This window comes from Eumetopias jubatus, unplaced genomic scaffold, assembly GCF_037043125.1.
Source record: "Eumetopias jubatus isolate StellerSeaLion01/CBP00866 unplaced genomic scaffold, mEumJub1_p1.0 scaffold_15, whole genome shotgun sequence".
In the NCBI taxonomy this organism is placed as follows: domain Eukaryota; kingdom Metazoa; phylum Chordata; class Mammalia; order Carnivora; family Otariidae; genus Eumetopias; species Eumetopias jubatus.
This window is the reverse complement of record NW_028274821.1, coordinates 66,862,739-66,879,715: the sequence shown is the minus strand read 5'-3', so window position 1 is coordinate 66,879,715 and position 16,977 is coordinate 66,862,739. Positions and strand designations below refer to the sequence as shown.

Here is a 16,977-nt window from a genome sequence, read left to right as displayed (position 1 = left end):
CCATGTATTTGAGTTCTTTCCGACTTTCCTCTTGTGATTGAGTTCTAGTTTCAAAGCACTGTGGTCTGAAAATATGCAGGGAATGATCCCAATCTTTTGGTACCGGTTGAGACCTGGTTTGTGACCTAATATGTGATCGATTCTGGAGAATGTTCCATGGGCACTAGAGAAGAATGTGTATTCCATTGCTTTGGGATGGAATGTTCTGAATATATCTCTGAAGTCCATTTGGTCCAGTGTGTCATGTAAAGTCTTTATTTCTTTTTTGATCTTTTGCTTAGATGATCTGTCCATTTCAGTCAGGAGGGTGTTAAAGTCCCCCACTATTATTGTATTGTTGTCAATGTGTTTCTTCGCTTTTGTTATTGCCTTATATAATTGGCTGCTCCCATGTTAGGGGCATAGATATTTACAATTGTTAGATCTTCTTGTTGGTAGACCCTTTAAGTAGGATATAGTGTCCTTCCTCATCTCTTATTACAGTCTTTGTTTTAAAATCTAATTTGTCTGATATAAGGATTGCCACCCCAGCTTTCTTTTGGTGTCCATTAGCATGGTACATGGTTTTCCATGCCCTCACTTTCAATCTGGGGGTGTGTTTGGGTCTAAAATGAGTCTCTTGCAGACAGCATATTGATGGGTCTTGTATTTTAACCCAATCTGATAGCCTGTGTCTTTTGATTGGGGCACTGAGTCCATTTACATTCAGGGTAACTATTGAAAGGTATGAATTTAGTGCCATTGTATTGCCTGTAAGGTGACTGTGACTGTATATTGTCTGTGTTCCTTTCTGATCTATGCTGCTTTTAGGCTCTCTCTTTGCTTAGAGGACCCCTTTCAACATTTTTTGGAGGGCTGGTTTTGTGTTTGCAAATTCCTTTAGTTTTTGTTTGTCCTGGAAGCTTTTTATCTCTCCTTTTATTTTCAATGACAGCCTAGCAGGATATAGTATTCTTGGCTGCATATTTTTCTCGTTTAGTGCTCTGAAGATATCTTGCCAGTCCTTTCTGGCCTGCCAGGTCTCTGTGGATAGGTCTGTTGCCAATCTAATATTTCTACCATTATAGGTTACACATCTCTTCTCCTAAGCTGCTTTCAGGATTTTCTCTTTGTCTCTGAGACTCGTAAGTTTTACTATTAGATGTCGGGGGGTTGACTTATTTTTATTGATTTTGAGAGGGGTTCTCTGTGCCTCCTGGATTTTGATGCCCGTTTCCTTCCTCACATTAGGGATGTTCTCTGCTATTATTTGCTCCAATATACCTTCTGCCCCTCTCTGTCTTTCTTCTTCTTCTGGGATCCCAATTATTCTAATGTTTCGTCTTATCATATCGCTTATCTCTCGAATTCTGCCCTCGCGATCCTATAGTTGTTTATCTCTCTTTTTCTCAGCCTCTTTATTTTCCATCATTTGGTCTTCTATATTACTGATTCTCTCTTCTGCCTCATTTATCCTAGCAGTTAGTGCCCCCATTTTTGATTGCACCTCATCAATAGCCTTTTTGATTTCGACTTGGTTAGATTTTAGTTCTTTTATTTCTCCAGAAAGGGTTTCTCTAATAACTTCCACGCTTTTTTCAAGCCCAGCTAGTATCTTTAAAGTCATGATTCTGAACTCTAGGTCCGACATCGTACTAATGTTCATATTGTGTAGGTCCCTGGCTGACGGTACTACCTCTTGTTCTTTTTGCTGAGGTGATTTTTTTCGTCTTGTCATTTTGTCCAGAGGAGAATAGATGAATGAGAGAACAAAATGCTAACAGGTTAACAATGTCCCCAGCAAATATACTGTATACAAATCAGAAAAGACCTGAAACCAGGGGAAAAGAAAGGGAAGGAAAGAAAAAAGAAAGAGAAAAAAAGATAAAAAGAAAAACAGAACAATACAAAAAAAGCAGAATATGATCAAATATGATCAGGCTAGTGCATAGATCAGTGCCACACACTAGATTTTGGGCGTATTTTGGCGTGTTAGAAAAAAGTGCCTCCTAAAATTTTAAAGGAAGAAAAACATATATGTACAAAATAAGGGTTGATACAATGAAGGGATGGAAGATGACTGTAAAGATGTGAATTATAAAAGATTTTATAAAAGGAATTGATAAGTTGTTTGAAAAAAAGAAAGAAGATTAAAAAAAAAAAAAGAAAAAAGGGAGAGAATGTGATCAGGCAGGAGACTAGAACAAAGCCATACACTAGTGATTTAGGGTATATTTTGATCTTTTAGAAGAAACTGTATCTCAAAATTTTGAAGAGAGAACAACTTATATATATATGCCAAAAATAAGGGTAACTACTATGAAGGGATAAAATATGACTCTAAAAATGAAAAATAAATTTTTTAAAAAAGGTATTGATAAGATGTTGTTTGAATAAGGAAAAAGAAAAATTTTAAAAAAAGTTAAAAAATTAACTTTGATGAACTAATGAATTATGGTAAAAAAAAGCCATGAATTCGATGTGCAGTCTTCCCCTAGCGCTGGAGTTCTCCCGTTCTCCTTGATCAGTAAACTTGGTCTTGGCTTGCTGGCTGTTCGTGCTGATCTTCTGCGGGAGGGGCCTGTTGCCGTGGTTTCCAAATGTCTTTGCTGGAGGCTGAATTGCCCCACCCTTGTCGGTCTGGGCTAAGCAAGCTGCTCGGGTTTGCTCTCAGGAGCTTTTGTTCCCTGCAAGCTCTGGTACAGCTTTAGAGGACCAGGGTGAAAATGGTGGCCTCCCAATCTCCACCCGGAGGAGCTGAGAACTCAGGACCCTGCTCCTCAGTGTGCCCCCAGAGAAAAGCAGTCACTCCCGTCTCCCCGGTCTCCGGCCGCACTCCATGCTCACCCGGCCCGTGACCGAGTGTTTGTATCTCTGGCACCTGACCCCGTGTGGAGTCTCCAAACCCAGCAGATCCCTGCGGTGCGTTTCCGCGCCACTCCTCCCGGGGTAGAAAGGGGAGTCTCCCCAGCTCAGCCGCTTGTTGGGTCCCTGCTGGAGGAGCAGTGGGCCGACTGGGCCACAGATCACAGTTTTTGGCAACCCTGAGCTGAGAGCCCACGCCTTGGCTTTGTCTCTGCAGCCAGCTTTCCCGCTCCGATACCTGGGAGCTCTGCCACAGTCAGGCACCCCTGGTCTTTCTGTGACCCCCGAGGGTCCTGAGACCGCACTGTCCCGGGAGGATTCCACCCTCCGGTTAGCCACTGCAGCAACATCCCTCAGTGGAGCCGGCTTCTAAAAGGTCCGATTTTGTGCTCCGCGGCTCTATCACTTGCCAGAAGCGGCTGACGGAGGCCCTCTCCCCCGCCGTCTATCCTCCCGAATATCGCCTCGGATTCACTTCTCCGCACTTCCTACCTTCCAGTAAGTGGTCGCTTCTCTGTTCAGAGAGTTGTTGCTACTCTCCTCTTCGATCTCCTGTTGAGTTCATAGGTGTTCAGAATGCTTTGATCCCTATTCAGCTGAATTCCTGAGACCAGATGAAATCTAGGTCCCCTACTCGTCCACCATCTTGCTCCGCCCCGAAATTATAATCTTTTTTTTAAAGACTTATTTCAGGGGCGCCTGGGTGGCTCAGTCGTTAAGCATCTGCCTTCGGCTCAGGTCATGATCCCAGGGTCCTGGAATCAAGACCCACATCAGGCTCCCTGCTCTGCGGGAAGCCTGCTTCTTCCTCTCCCAATCCCCCTGCTTGTGTTCCTGCTCTATCTCTTAAAAAAAACAAACAAACAAAAAAAAAAAACAACTTTATTTATTTCAGAGAGAGTGAGTGCGGAGCCCCACACAGGGCTCAATCTCAGAAGCCTGAGATCATGACCTGAGCTGAAACCGAGTCACTCAACCGACTGAGCCACTCAGGCTCCCCCGAGGCTATAATCTTTGTAACACATATATTACTCTAAGTATTCCATGAAAAAAACCCGTGTAAATTTGTAAATTTTAAAATGTTAATTTAGATATTTAAGGAATCTTTGGACTGAGATTTAATTTCCCTCATTTTGGTCTTAAGAATTCCCACTGCCAACACTTGAAACATTTCAATAAACATTTAAGAAAAAAAAATGCCAATTAAGGAAAAGCAGCTTACAATATTTTTCATACAAAAATCTTAATGTTAACAAAATATTCAGATTGTCTTCCATCTTAAATGAAAATATATCTTGGTTAACATTTCAGTAAGTGTTTAGGGAAAAAATACCAATTAAGGAAAAGTAGCTTACAATATTTTTCATACAGAAATCTTGATGTAATGAAATTTTCAGATTGTCTTCGAGCTTAAATAAAAATATATCTTGGCTATTACCATGTTAAAATTTAAGGTTTAAATCTCTTACCTGTAGGCAAATTGAATATTAGGAAATCTGGCTAAGAGAGCTTCATATGTTTCTTTCAATCTACTGATATCACGAGATAGCTGCCTGCGCTTTTCCAGAAGTCCTTCCTCTTTGTTTTCTGAACAGTAAATCACAAGTAAATTGAAACAGTTTTAAAAATGCAAATATTCTACAGTTTAAAGAAACTATCAATAACCTCTATTTCCAAAGGATTCCTAGAAGCAAAACACAAATTTCTGGTATTAAATAAAAAGCATGCTTAACATCAAAGATCAAGTAGACAATTATTACCAATAAGTAACAGAAATTTTCATTCCAAAAACAATGTATGAATTGAATAACTATGAATGTGGAAATATACAAACGACATTTTGGGAGTTTTCAAATGGCACTTTGGTAACCGAAGCAGGAAACTGTCAGTAGTGAGTTTTCAAAAATTCAAAGAGCTGGGAAGATGGTAAAGTGGAGAATCTTAACCTCACCACATCCCATGGATTCAACTAGATAACACCTACATCAGTGTAACCCAGAAAACATCCCAAACACTTACAGAACAGACTCTCCACAGCTAAATGTAGAGAAGAGGCCACATGAAATAGGGTAGGAAGGGCAGAGATAGTCAGGAGCCAAGCAGACCTGTGGGACTGTCAATGGAAGGGAGGGACACCGAGGACACAAAAAGGGGAGAGAAATGGACTGTAGTCACACCAGGCATCCCAAGCACAGGGAACCGCAAGGGGAAGACAAATCCCCACTGAGCGGCGCCTGGGTGGCTCAGTCAGTTAAGCGTCTGCCTTCGGCTCAGGTCATGAGCCTAGGGTCCTGGGATCAAGCCCCGCATCGGGCTCCCTGCTCAGCATTGTCGGCTTCTCCCTCTACCTGCTTGTGCTCTCTCGTGCTCACTCTCTCTCTCCCCCTCTCAAATAAATAAAACCTGAAAAAAACAAAACAAAACAAAAAACACAAAAAAACCATTTCCCTTTGAAAACCAGAGGGGCATTACTTCACAAGTTCTTATGATCTGTAGGGCCTAGCACTTGGAACTTTAAAACTCAGCAGGCTCAAACACTTGGAACTTTAAAACTCAGCAGGCTCAGCTCTAAGAGAGCTGGGAGGGTGAGAGGAAACAGACTCCCCGTCCCTAAAGAGATAGCACGATAAAAGCAGCAGTCTGAAAAGCTGCCTGGAGTATTCTGGTGAGAGATTTGTTTACCAATCTCAGAGCATGTGCTGGAGGGGCAGGGATCCTTGGGAGACTTCTCCGGGAACAAAAGAGCTGGCAGGCACTATTTTCCTCCTCTGCCACCCCCCAGATCCTAGACACACAGACACCTGCAGGAACCAGCATAGGTCTCCACCTAGCTTGCTAACAGTGCATCTCACCCAAGTTTTGCAGACACGTCCCTTCCCACAACAGACCTGTGCAAACCTTTTTTTTTATTTTTTTTTAAAGATTTTATTTATTTATTTGAGAGAGAGAGAGAGAGAATGAGAGAGAAGCACATGAGATGGGGGGAGGGTCAGAGGGAGAAGCAGACTCCCTGCCGAGCAGGGAGCCCGATGCGGGACTCGATCCAGGCACTCCAGGATCATGACCTGAGCTGAAGGCAGTCGCCCAACCAACTGAGCCACCCAGGCGCCCCGACCTGTGCAAACCTTGATAAAACTGCTGCCCCGCTCTGCTTTCTCGTGTGGACCTGCCCCCTCCAATACGCTCTGGGTCAGAGCCCATCCAAAGCAGTACAAGCCAGGCAGGGTACAAACAGCTCCAACAGGGACCAACCCCACTCTAAAATAACTCCCTACGCTGCAGAGAGGGGAAGATAACTATATATACCAGTCCTACTGCGGCCTCAGCAGTAGGCTGGGGTCAGATACCTGGTCTGACTGCAGGCCTCACCCACCGAGGACTTTCTCAGGGGAAAACAACAAGCAGTTCTACCCCAGCTACCCCAGCAGTTCTGTGCTAGTGGGCCATCACTACCTACCTCTTCTCCCCTCCCCACCTTACTTCCCCTGACACTAGCTGCTGATGCCCCCAGATTTCAGGGCAGTGTTGGGGTCTCCGTGTAGTCTCAGCAGCTTCTTCCTCTCTGGCAAACACCTGGTCTGACTCAAGTCAAGCCCAAGGCAGCCCCAGACTGGCCCACTAACAACACAGAGTTCAAACCCTGTCCATGACAGGCAAAGAGAGACATTCCAGACGAGTAGACTAAGGGCAAAAGCAGCTTAGCCATAATAGTAGGGTACATATATCACACAGGAGATACCACTAAAGCATCAGGTTCTGGTGAACAGGGGACACTGCGCTGAGGGCATTACAGGACACTTCTTCTTCAGGTCATTACTCTCAAGAGCAAGAGATGTAGCTAATGTTCCTAATGTGTAGAAACAGACACAGAGAGACAAAATGAGGAGATGCAGGGCTATATCCCAAAGGAAAGAGGAGGACAAAATCACAGCAAGAGCTCAATGAAACAGAGAGGAGGAATATGCCTGATAAAGAATTTAAAGTCATGATCATAAAAATACTCACTGGACCTGGAAAAGACTGAACTTCAGTGAGATCCTTAACAAAGAGAAAACAAAGGAGAACCAATCAGAGATGAAGAACTCAATAAATGAAATTAAAAATACTCAAGATGGAACAAATAGTAGACTAGAGGCAGAAGAATGGATCAGCAACCTGGAGGACAAAGTAACAGAAGGCAATCAAGCTGAACAGGTGATAAGACAAAATAACAAAAAATGATAACAGACTTAGGGAACTCAGCAATACCATCAAGTGTAATAACTTTCCCATTATAGAGATTCCAGGAGAGAGAGAAAAGGGGGCAGAAAATCTGAAGAAAGAATAACTGAAAACTTCTTGAATCTAGGGAAGGAAACAGATGTAGATCCAGAAGGCAAAGAGAGCCCCCAACAAAATCAACTCAAGGGGGTCCAAACCAAGACACACAGTAATTAAAATGGCAAAAAGTGTTATAGAGAATTTTAAAAGCATCAAGAGAAAACAGTTACAAGCAAGGGAAACTCCGTAGGCTATCAGTTGATTTTTCGGTGCAAACCTTGTAAGCCAGAAGGGAGTGGCATGCTATATTCAAGTGCTGAAAGAAAAAAAGCCTGTAGCCAAGAGTATTCTATCCAGCAAGGCCATCATTCTTTTTAAGTGCACATGGAACATTTTAAAGAATAGATCACATATTAGGCCACAAAGAAGTCTCAACAAATTCTTACCACAATGCTAAGAAACTAGAAATCAACCACAAGAAAGTCTTCAAAAAGTACAAACACATGAAGGATAAAAACATGCTACTAAAGAATGAATGGGTCAACCAAGAAAAAAAAAAAGGGAAATAAGTACATGGAGACAAATGAAAATGAAAACACAGTGGTCCAAAATCTTTGGGAGGCAGCAAGCTGTTCTAAGGGGGAAGTTTATAGCAATACAGGCCTACCTCAAGAAGCAAGAAGTACCTCAAACATCCTAACCTTATACCTAAAGGAGCTAGAAAAACAAACAAAACCCAAAACCAGCAGAAAGAAATAATATAGATTAGAGTAGAAACAAATAAAATAGAAACTAAAAGAAAAGAATAAAAGAAACCAGGAGTTGGTTTTTTAAAGATCAAACAAAATTGATAAACCTTTAGCCAGACTCAGCAAGAAAATAAAGAAGACTCAAATGAAATCAGAAATGAGAAATAACAACCAACACCACAGAAATACAAACAACTGTAAGAGAATATATTATGAAGAAATATATACCAACAAACTGGACAACCTAGAATGGATAAATTCCCAGAAACATATAACCCAACAAAAATTTATTTCTTCCTGTTTCAGTTTAACAGACTGACTACCAAAAATGAAACTGAGTAAGTAATATAAAAACTCCCAAAAAGCCAAAGTCCAGGACCAGACAGTTTCATAGACAAATTCTATCAAACTTTTTTTTTTTTAAGATTTTTATTTATTTGACAGAGAGAGACACAGCAAGGTAGGAAACACAAGCAGGGGGAGTGGGAGAGGGAGAGGGAGAGGGAGAAGCAAGTTTCCTGCAGAGCAGGGAGCCTGACGTGGGGCTTGATCCCAGGACCCTGGGATCATGACCAGAGCCGAAGGCAGACGATTAACGACTGAGCCACCCAGGTGCCCCTCTATCAAACACTTAAAGAACAGTTAATACCTATTCTTCTCAAACTATTCCAAAAAATAGAAAAGGAAGGAAAACTTCCAAATTCATTCTATGAAGCCAGCATTACCTTGATTAAAAAAAAAAACAAACAAACAGATAAATACACTAAAAAAAGAACTACAGGCAGTATCTCTGATGAATATAAATGCAAAAATCCTCAACAAAATATTAATAAACCAAATCCAACAATACATTAAAAGAAATCATTCACCACAATCAAATGTGATTTATTCCTGGGTTAAAAGGTGGTTAAATATTCACAAATCAGTCAATGTGATATATCACATCAACAAAATAAGGAATAAAAACCATACAATCATTTCAATAGATGGAGAAAAAGCATTTGACAAAGTACAACATCCATTCATGATAAAAGCCCTCAACAAACTAGGTTTAGAGGATATATACCTCAATATAATAAAGGCCCTATATGAATAACCCACAGCTAACAACATACTCGATGGGGAAAAACAGAGCTTTTCCCCTAAGATCAGGAACAAAACAAGGATGCCTACTCTCACCACTTGTATGCAACATGATACTAAAGTCCTAGCCACACCAATCAGCCAACAAAAAGAAATAAAAGGCATCCAAACTGGTAAGGAAGAAGTAAAACTCTCACAATTTCCAGATGACATGATACTATATATAGAAAGCAAAAGATCTACCAAAAAACTGCTAGAACTGATAAATGAAGTCAGTAAAGTTGCAGGATACAAAATCAATGTACAGAAATCTGTTGCCTTCTATGTACCAATAATCAAACAGCCGAAAAATTATACACCAATAATGAAACAGCAGAAAAATTAATATTCCCGTTTACAATTGCACCAAAAATAATAAAACACCTAGAAATAAACTTAACCAAGAGGGTAAAAGACCTGTACACTGAAAACTATAAAGCACTGATGAATAAAATTATAGATAACATACACAAATGAGAAGGTATTCCAGATTCATGTACTGGAAGAACAAATAATGTTAAATTCATCATACTACCCAAAGCAATCTACAGATGTAATGCAATCTCTATCAAAATACCAGTATCATTTTTCACAGAACTACAACAAACAATCCCAAAATTTGTACGGAACCACAAAAGACCCTGAAGAGCCAAAGCAATCTTGAAAAAGAAGAACAAAGCTGGAGGTATCACAATCCTACATTTCAAGATATACTATAAAGTTGCAATAATCAAAAGAGTATGGTACAGGCACAAAAGTAGACACATAGATCAATGGAATAGAATACAGCGCCCCAAAATAGATCCGTGATTATACGGTCAATTAACCTTCGACTAAGCAGAAAAGAATATACAATGGGAAAAAGTCTCTTCAACAAACGATACTGGGGAACTGGACACTTTCTTACACCATACACAAAAATAAACTCAAAATGAATTAAGGACCTAAACGTGAGACTTGAAACCATAAAAATCCTAGAAGAAAGCATAGGCAATAATTTCTCTGCCATCAGCTATACCAACATTTTTCTAGATAGGTCTCCTGAGGCATGGAAAACAAAAGCAAAAATAAACTATTGGACTATGTCAAAATAAAAAGCTTCTGCACAGGAAAGGAAACAACCAACAAAATTAAGACAACCTATGGAATGGGAGAAGATATTTACAAATGACATATCCATTAAGGGTTAGTATCCAAAATATACAAAGAACTTAAACAACTCCACACTAAAAAAAACAAATAATCCAATTAAAAATGTGCAGAAGACATAAACAGACCTTTCTGCAAAGACATAGAGATGGCCAACAGACACATGAAAAGATGCTCAACATCACTAATCACCAGGGAAATGCAAATCCAAACCACAAGATATTACTTCACACCTGTCAGAATAGCTATACTCAAAAAACACAAGAGACAACAAGTGTTGGCAAGCTTGTGGGGAAAAAGGAACACTTGTGCACTGTTGGTGGGAATGCAAACTGGTGTAGCCACTATGGAAAACAGTATGGAGGCTCCTCAAAAAATTAAAAATATGATTACCATCTAATCCAATAATTTCAAATACTGGGTATTTACCCAAAGAAAATGAAAACACTAATTTGAAAAAATATACAACCCCATGTTTATTGCTGCATTACTTGCAATAGCCAAATTATGGAAGCAGGCCATGTGTCTATCAATAGATGAATGGATAAAGATATGATATAGATACACAATGGAATATTACCCAGCCACAAAAAAGAATGAAATCTTGCCATTTGCAATGCAGACAGATCTAGTGAGTACAACGCTAAGTGAAATAAGTCAGTCAGAAAAAGACAATTACCATATGATTTCACTCATGTGGAATTTAAGAAACAAAGCAGCAAATAAGGAAAAAAAAAGAGACAAACCAAAAAACCACCAACTATAGTTAACAAATTGATGGGGAAGGTGGTAGGCGGATGGGTGAAATGTAACAGGTAAAATGGATTAAAAGTACACTTAATCATGATGAGCACTGAGTAATGTACAGAACTGTTGAATCACTATACACCTGAAACTAAAATAACACTGTATATTAACTATACTGGGATTAAAAAAAACAGCTGTTTTATACTTAGTTGACCCTTAAACAATGGGGTGACTTGGGAGGAAGGTTGGGGCACTGACACCCCTGCCCCACACAGTTCTAAATCCATGATGAATTTTTTTTTTTTTTTAAGTAACCTCCATGCCCAACATAGGGTTTGAATTCACCACCCTGAGATCAAGAGTTGTATGCTCTACCCACTGAAGCAGACAACCCTAAATCTGTGTTTAACTTTTGACCCTCAAACTTAACTAATGGTCAAATGTTAACAAGAAGCTTTATGGAGAAGATAAATGGTTAACACATAGTTTGCATGTTTTATGTATTATATATTGTGTTCTTACAATTAATTAAGTTAAAGAAAATACATTTACAGTACTAAATTGTATTTATCAAAACAAAAAAAAGCCTCAAGTAAGTAGACCCATGCAGTTCAAGCTTATGTTCAGGGATCAACTGTATTTAGAAATATTTCTTACACTAACACCTATTAATAGAGTAAAAAAAAGAAATTCCTACTTGCTATTTCCTTTATTTAATTTCATTTCTATCAACAATCACTACCTCCTAATGATTTAATATCAAGTGTTTAAATGCAAACCTTCATAATTTAGCTTTTTCATTTCGGCTTCAAGTTTTTCTTTAAGTTTCTTCACAGCCTCTAAAGCTTCTTGATCCTTCCTGTAGCCACTATCCATCTTCTTAACTTCAGCCTGTTTAGTCTTTAATTCTTGTTGGGCATGTTTCAACTTCATCTGAGCCTGTTATTGAAAATTTAATAGACTATGTGAGGCAGACAGTGCTAAATGATTAAATGGCCGCAAATGCAGATTGGTTTAAGAAACATCAGCCTTGGGCGCCTGGGTGGCTCAGTTGGTTAAGCAACTGCCTTCAGCTCGGGTCGTGATCCTGGAGTCCCGGGATTGAGTCCCGCATCGGGCTCCCTGCTCAGCAGGGAGTCAGCTTCTTCCTCTGACCCTCCCCCTTCTCATGTACTCTATCTCATTCTCTCTCTCAAATAAATAAATAAAATATAAAAAAAAAAGAAACATCAGCCTTGAAAATGTAACTGTTAGGTCACTTGCATTAATATCTCAAGAGATGAATCATTTCCCAGTATTTTCTCCTCAGAAAACTACTGAGTCTAAATGAATATATGCTTACCATAATTCATCAAATAATTTATGTCCATATTTTTAATACTTATTAAAGATGACATTACTGAGTTCAAAAATTATATCAAAGAATAACTGTCATTAGCTGGTTAAATTAAAACACACAGAAAGCTAGTAATCAGAACTCTAGTTCTCCTTTCATATGTGTATTTGTATTTGTGAGTGTTGTTCAATTAACAGTGGAGAAACTGTATTGAGCAATAAGAAAAATTACACTGGAATGGGAAACTGACAAGAGAAATTTCAGTGCTAGGAGTTGGATATTCAAATGCTAGTTTATATAACTGAGTACACTGTTCCTTAAAAGAATGAACCAGTATTCTGAGATCTAGGTGGATGTCACCTCATCTAAAACTGAATAATGGTGGACTTTTCCCAATATATAGTAAGTTAACAGAAAAACTGAGAGGACCTGAAAGTTTTTCTATTGATTTCTTACAGATTTTTGTGACCATCATCTTTGAATGGAAAAGTTGCAAACGCATAACAGAAAATGTTGAGCAGGATTAATACCAACACAGACATGAACATCTGTATATACTTTTAAAGAGGAGTTGTCTTTTAAAAAAAATTAAAAATACGTGAAAAAATATATGTATTTTTTCTTTCTGCCCTCAACTCTTGCATCCATAGGACTTTAAAAGCTGCACAACTATCTCAACAAATTTGAGGGGCGCCTGGGTGGCTCAGCCGTTAAGCGTCTGCCTTTGGCTCAGGTCATGATCCCAGGGTCCTGGGATCGAGCCCCGCATCTGAGCATCTGCTTCTCCTTCTCCCACTCCCCTTGCTTGTATTCCCTCTCTCGCTGTGTCTCTCTCTGTCAAATCAATAAATAAAATCTTTAAAAAAAAAATGAATCTGAAAGCCTTCACTGACAAGCCTTAAAGATTATGAAATCAGTGTAGGGAAAGGGAAGACTAGAATGGGGGTGAGAGGGAGGTAAAGGTACTTCCAAGGACGAAAGGTAAGGACTAAGTGTGGTGGGCACAGAAATGGACAGGATGTTTGTTTTCCTGTTTCCTGCAGTCTTAAGACTGCAACCTTGTTTCCTGCAGTCTTAGACTGCAACTTTATGTTGCCAACAAAAACAGGGAAAATAAGAAAAAAGAAGAAATTAACCTCAAATATTCCATACAATACTACAAATAAAGCACTTATTGAATTTACAATTTCAACTAATCTATGAAGGTAGTTAATGTTGTATAGCATCTTAAACTGTTGTCATCAATATTTAGCAGTTAAGATATAGAGCGGCAGAATAACAAATTCCATGACACTGATCTGATTATTGTCAATGTTTTACAACAACTGCCAAAGCATAATGTGAAGCAGCTTCTTTAAAAACAAAACAAAAAACAAACAATCACACGTTGTTAATGTCTGTATTTACCTGTTTGGCTTCTGTCTGAGCTTTACTTATGTCATTTTTACAGGCCATCATTTGACCAGCAAGAGTTGCTTCGGCCCCGTCGTCACTGCTAGACAGTCCGGCAGAAACAGCATTGAAGTGCTGCTGTGCAGCAGCCAAAGCTTCAGCATCTTTGTTACCTGCTTCCTGAAGGGCGTTCAGCCCATCTGTTATCTTTTTAACCTCTTTTTCCTTTGCTGCTAAAGTTCTAGAATCCTTCAGAAAGAGTTTCAAATTGGAAAGTATTAGGTTTTAGGAAAGACATCCATTTTTTCCTATACACCAATACCTTTAGGTCATCAAATTTCATAGCATTTTGAAGTGGACATGGTTAAAAGGAAAATAATTTAACCATCATAACTTTAAATACTTTATTTCCATTTTGAAATTCACCGTTTTTCAGATAAATGTGCCCTTATACTACCAGAAGTACTTTCATTCCATATGTTATAGTTTAATCTAGAAATTAGCTAAAATATTATAGTGCAAACCAACCATTTGAAGAAACTAAAAATCACTTTCTAGAGCTTCAAAATTGAATAACCATTCTACTCTAAGCTTCAAAGTAGAGACTATAAGATTAGGAGCGTGTACATGAAAATTTATAAACTATCAAAGACCATAAAATTTAAATATTAAATACTTGTGGGAACAGCATTACTAATACTTAACATCTTTTAAGTTATATGCACTATAACACCATATATACTAAGATACCAGCACTGGAAAAAAAATAGAATCCAGCTATATTATTTACATGAAAGTGACCAGAAGTTTTGGCCCACATGTTTAACTCATGATTCATTAAATATTTATTAGATGTTTACCATGTACCAGGCATTGTTCTAGACATTAAAGACATGGTCCTCAGGGACCCTATATTCTAGAATGGAAGACATAGGAAAAAATAAAGCAAGGTAAAGGGACCGAAAGTGATGGGAACTACTATTTTAAGAACAATGAGGGAAGGCCTTTTTGTGGTGACATTTTGAGCAGAAACCTACATGAAATAAAAGGAATGATCATGCTGATACTAAGTGGACAAATACTAGGCACACTCTGCAGAATATGCTTAGGTGTTTGAGGAACTGTGGTTGGAACACAGTGAACAAGTGGAAAAGGAGCCAGGAGTCCTATCAGGTAGGGATGGTAAAGGCTCAATTATACATGTGACTTTGAAAACCATTAAAGAATTTTAAGCACAAGAGTGATGTCATACAATTTATATTTCAGCTTCTGTAAAGAGCTGACTGTAGAGCAGCAAGAGTAAAAGCAGGATAACTGATATGGACACTATTACAGCATCCTTCATGGGTGGTGATGGCTTGCAGGTTAGCAGTGATGGAGGTGATGAAAAGTGGCTGTATTCAGGATGTCCTTTAAAAGTCAAGAGAGTTTGCTGATGGATTAGATATGGAGTTTGAGAAAAAAGGTGGAATGCAGGAAGACTCCAGGATTTCTGGACTGAACAATTAGGTTAATAGTGGTGCCTGGTACCATTTTCTAACATGGAGAAAATTCAACTACTAAAAGAAGTTTGGGGGGCGTGTGGGTGGCTCAGTAGTTAGGTGTCTGCCCTGGGCTCAGGTCATGATCCTAGGGTCCTGGGACTGAGCCCCGCATTGGGCTCCCTGCTTGGCGGGAAGCCTGCTTCTCCCTCTCCCGCTCCCCCTGCTTGTGTTTCTGCTCTCGCTATCTCTCTGTCAAATAAATAAATAAAATCTTAAAAAAATAATAATAAAACAGGTTTGAGTAGGCAGGGAAAATTTAAGAGTTCTATTTTTGATACATTAAGTTTTAGACTTTTTGTTAATCATATATGTAAAACATCAATCCAATAGCTGGACAAATGTTCAGGGAAGGAGTCAAGGTTAATTATAGATCTGAACATCACCCTGCAGATGGTATTTTAGGGCTACCAGGCTGGATGGGATTACCTAAGAAATGAGTGCATATAAAAGAAGCCTTTTTGTGTTTTGATTTGTCTATCTAGACTGGATTCAATATTCCCATATTCAACTACCTAATCAACATCTCTACTTAAATGTTTAACAGGCACCTCAAGCCTATTACGTTCACAATGTACTTCTTTCTATTCTCTACTAAGCTAATGGTAACGATATTTCCAATTGTCAAAGACAAAAATCCACCGCTATATTCCTAGCCCAAATTATACTTGGTCCATAGCACACACTCAATAAATATTAATTAAAGACAAGTGTATACTAGTGGAATTAAACTGAACTTCATATTTACTTACCTCAATCATATTTTTCTCTAGCTCTTTGCGTTTGTTCTCTTCACTTGCCAGATTTTTCTTCTTGAGATCAAAGGCACTTTGAGATTTAGTATTAACTCGCTGAGCTTCTGCAAGAGCATCTTCTAAAGATCGGAGTATACCTCCAATTTCCTATAATCAAATGCACCCAATTCAATCAACGTACTTATAATTTACTCATGTCATCATCTTCTTGTATGACTTCTAGAAGATTTACTTTTTATAAGCTATTTATTATCATACATTAAGATTAACAAATCAATATAGAAGACCATGCCCAGTAAATATTAGTTATTGTATATAACTTTTTCACAGTATATTATCTATTCTTACGTATATATCTGACCTTATCTTTTCCTTTTTCCAACTCTTCTATTTCATGACTAAGTGCTTTTATTTTTTTATCATTCTCAGACAATTTTTCTTGAAGCTTTACAACTTTATCTTGCATTTCTTTTAACTCCTCGGCTGAGCGTTCTTTTGTATCTTCAGCCAGCAAAAACTGATAGGCAATATATAAACGACTCAAATGTTCTATTTCCCTCATTACTTTTTGGTATTCCAAGTAGGAAGATCTTTCCTAGAACAGAAATCACCAATAAAGTATAATTCAAACTTCATATTTTTCAACAAATTTAGAAAGACTCAAACTATAGCAACATGTATAAAATTTCCCATCACATAATAGATTTTGTCTTAGATTAGTGATCATGGATTATAGAGACTTTAACATTAGACCTCTGGCTTTTCAGACAGAATTATACCATCTCCAGTGAATCTCATGTGGCTATTTCTTCTAATATATAATCAGGCAGTTGGGATTAACAAAGAAATGTAGACATAAGGTTCATAAACTGGGGTCAGTAAGTAGTCTATAAATATGACCTATAGAACCACCAATGATATACTATTACATGTATTTTGTAGTAGTATTACCGAGATGCCTACCCAACATTCAATCATGTAACTACTTACAAACATATGCTCACACATTACTAAGCTTGATTCCAATAAGGACCTGCTAGGGCAGACAGAATAATAATTAAAATCTCGAACTTGCAGGTGAA

At 38.6% G+C, this 16,977-nt stretch overlaps 1 protein-coding gene across 1 annotated transcript in view; it reads right to left on the bottom strand.

Annotated features, from left to right (window-relative positions):
• SMC2 (structural maintenance of chromosomes 2) overlaps positions 1-16,977 on the bottom strand; it is a 76,944-nt gene that overhangs the window by 51,001 nt on the left and 8,966 nt on the right. The window contains exons 8-12 of the mRNA XM_028108806.2: positions 16,257-16,490; positions 15,893-16,042; positions 13,615-13,848; positions 11,651-11,810; positions 4,314-4,431 (exon numbers count right to left, since the gene is read on the bottom strand). Of these exons, the coding sequence (XP_027964607.1) occupies positions 4,314-4,431; positions 11,651-11,810; positions 13,615-13,848; positions 15,893-16,042; positions 16,257-16,490 (896 nt within the window). The remainder of the gene's footprint in view (positions 1-4,313; positions 4,432-11,650; positions 11,811-13,614; positions 13,849-15,892; positions 16,043-16,256; positions 16,491-16,977) is intronic.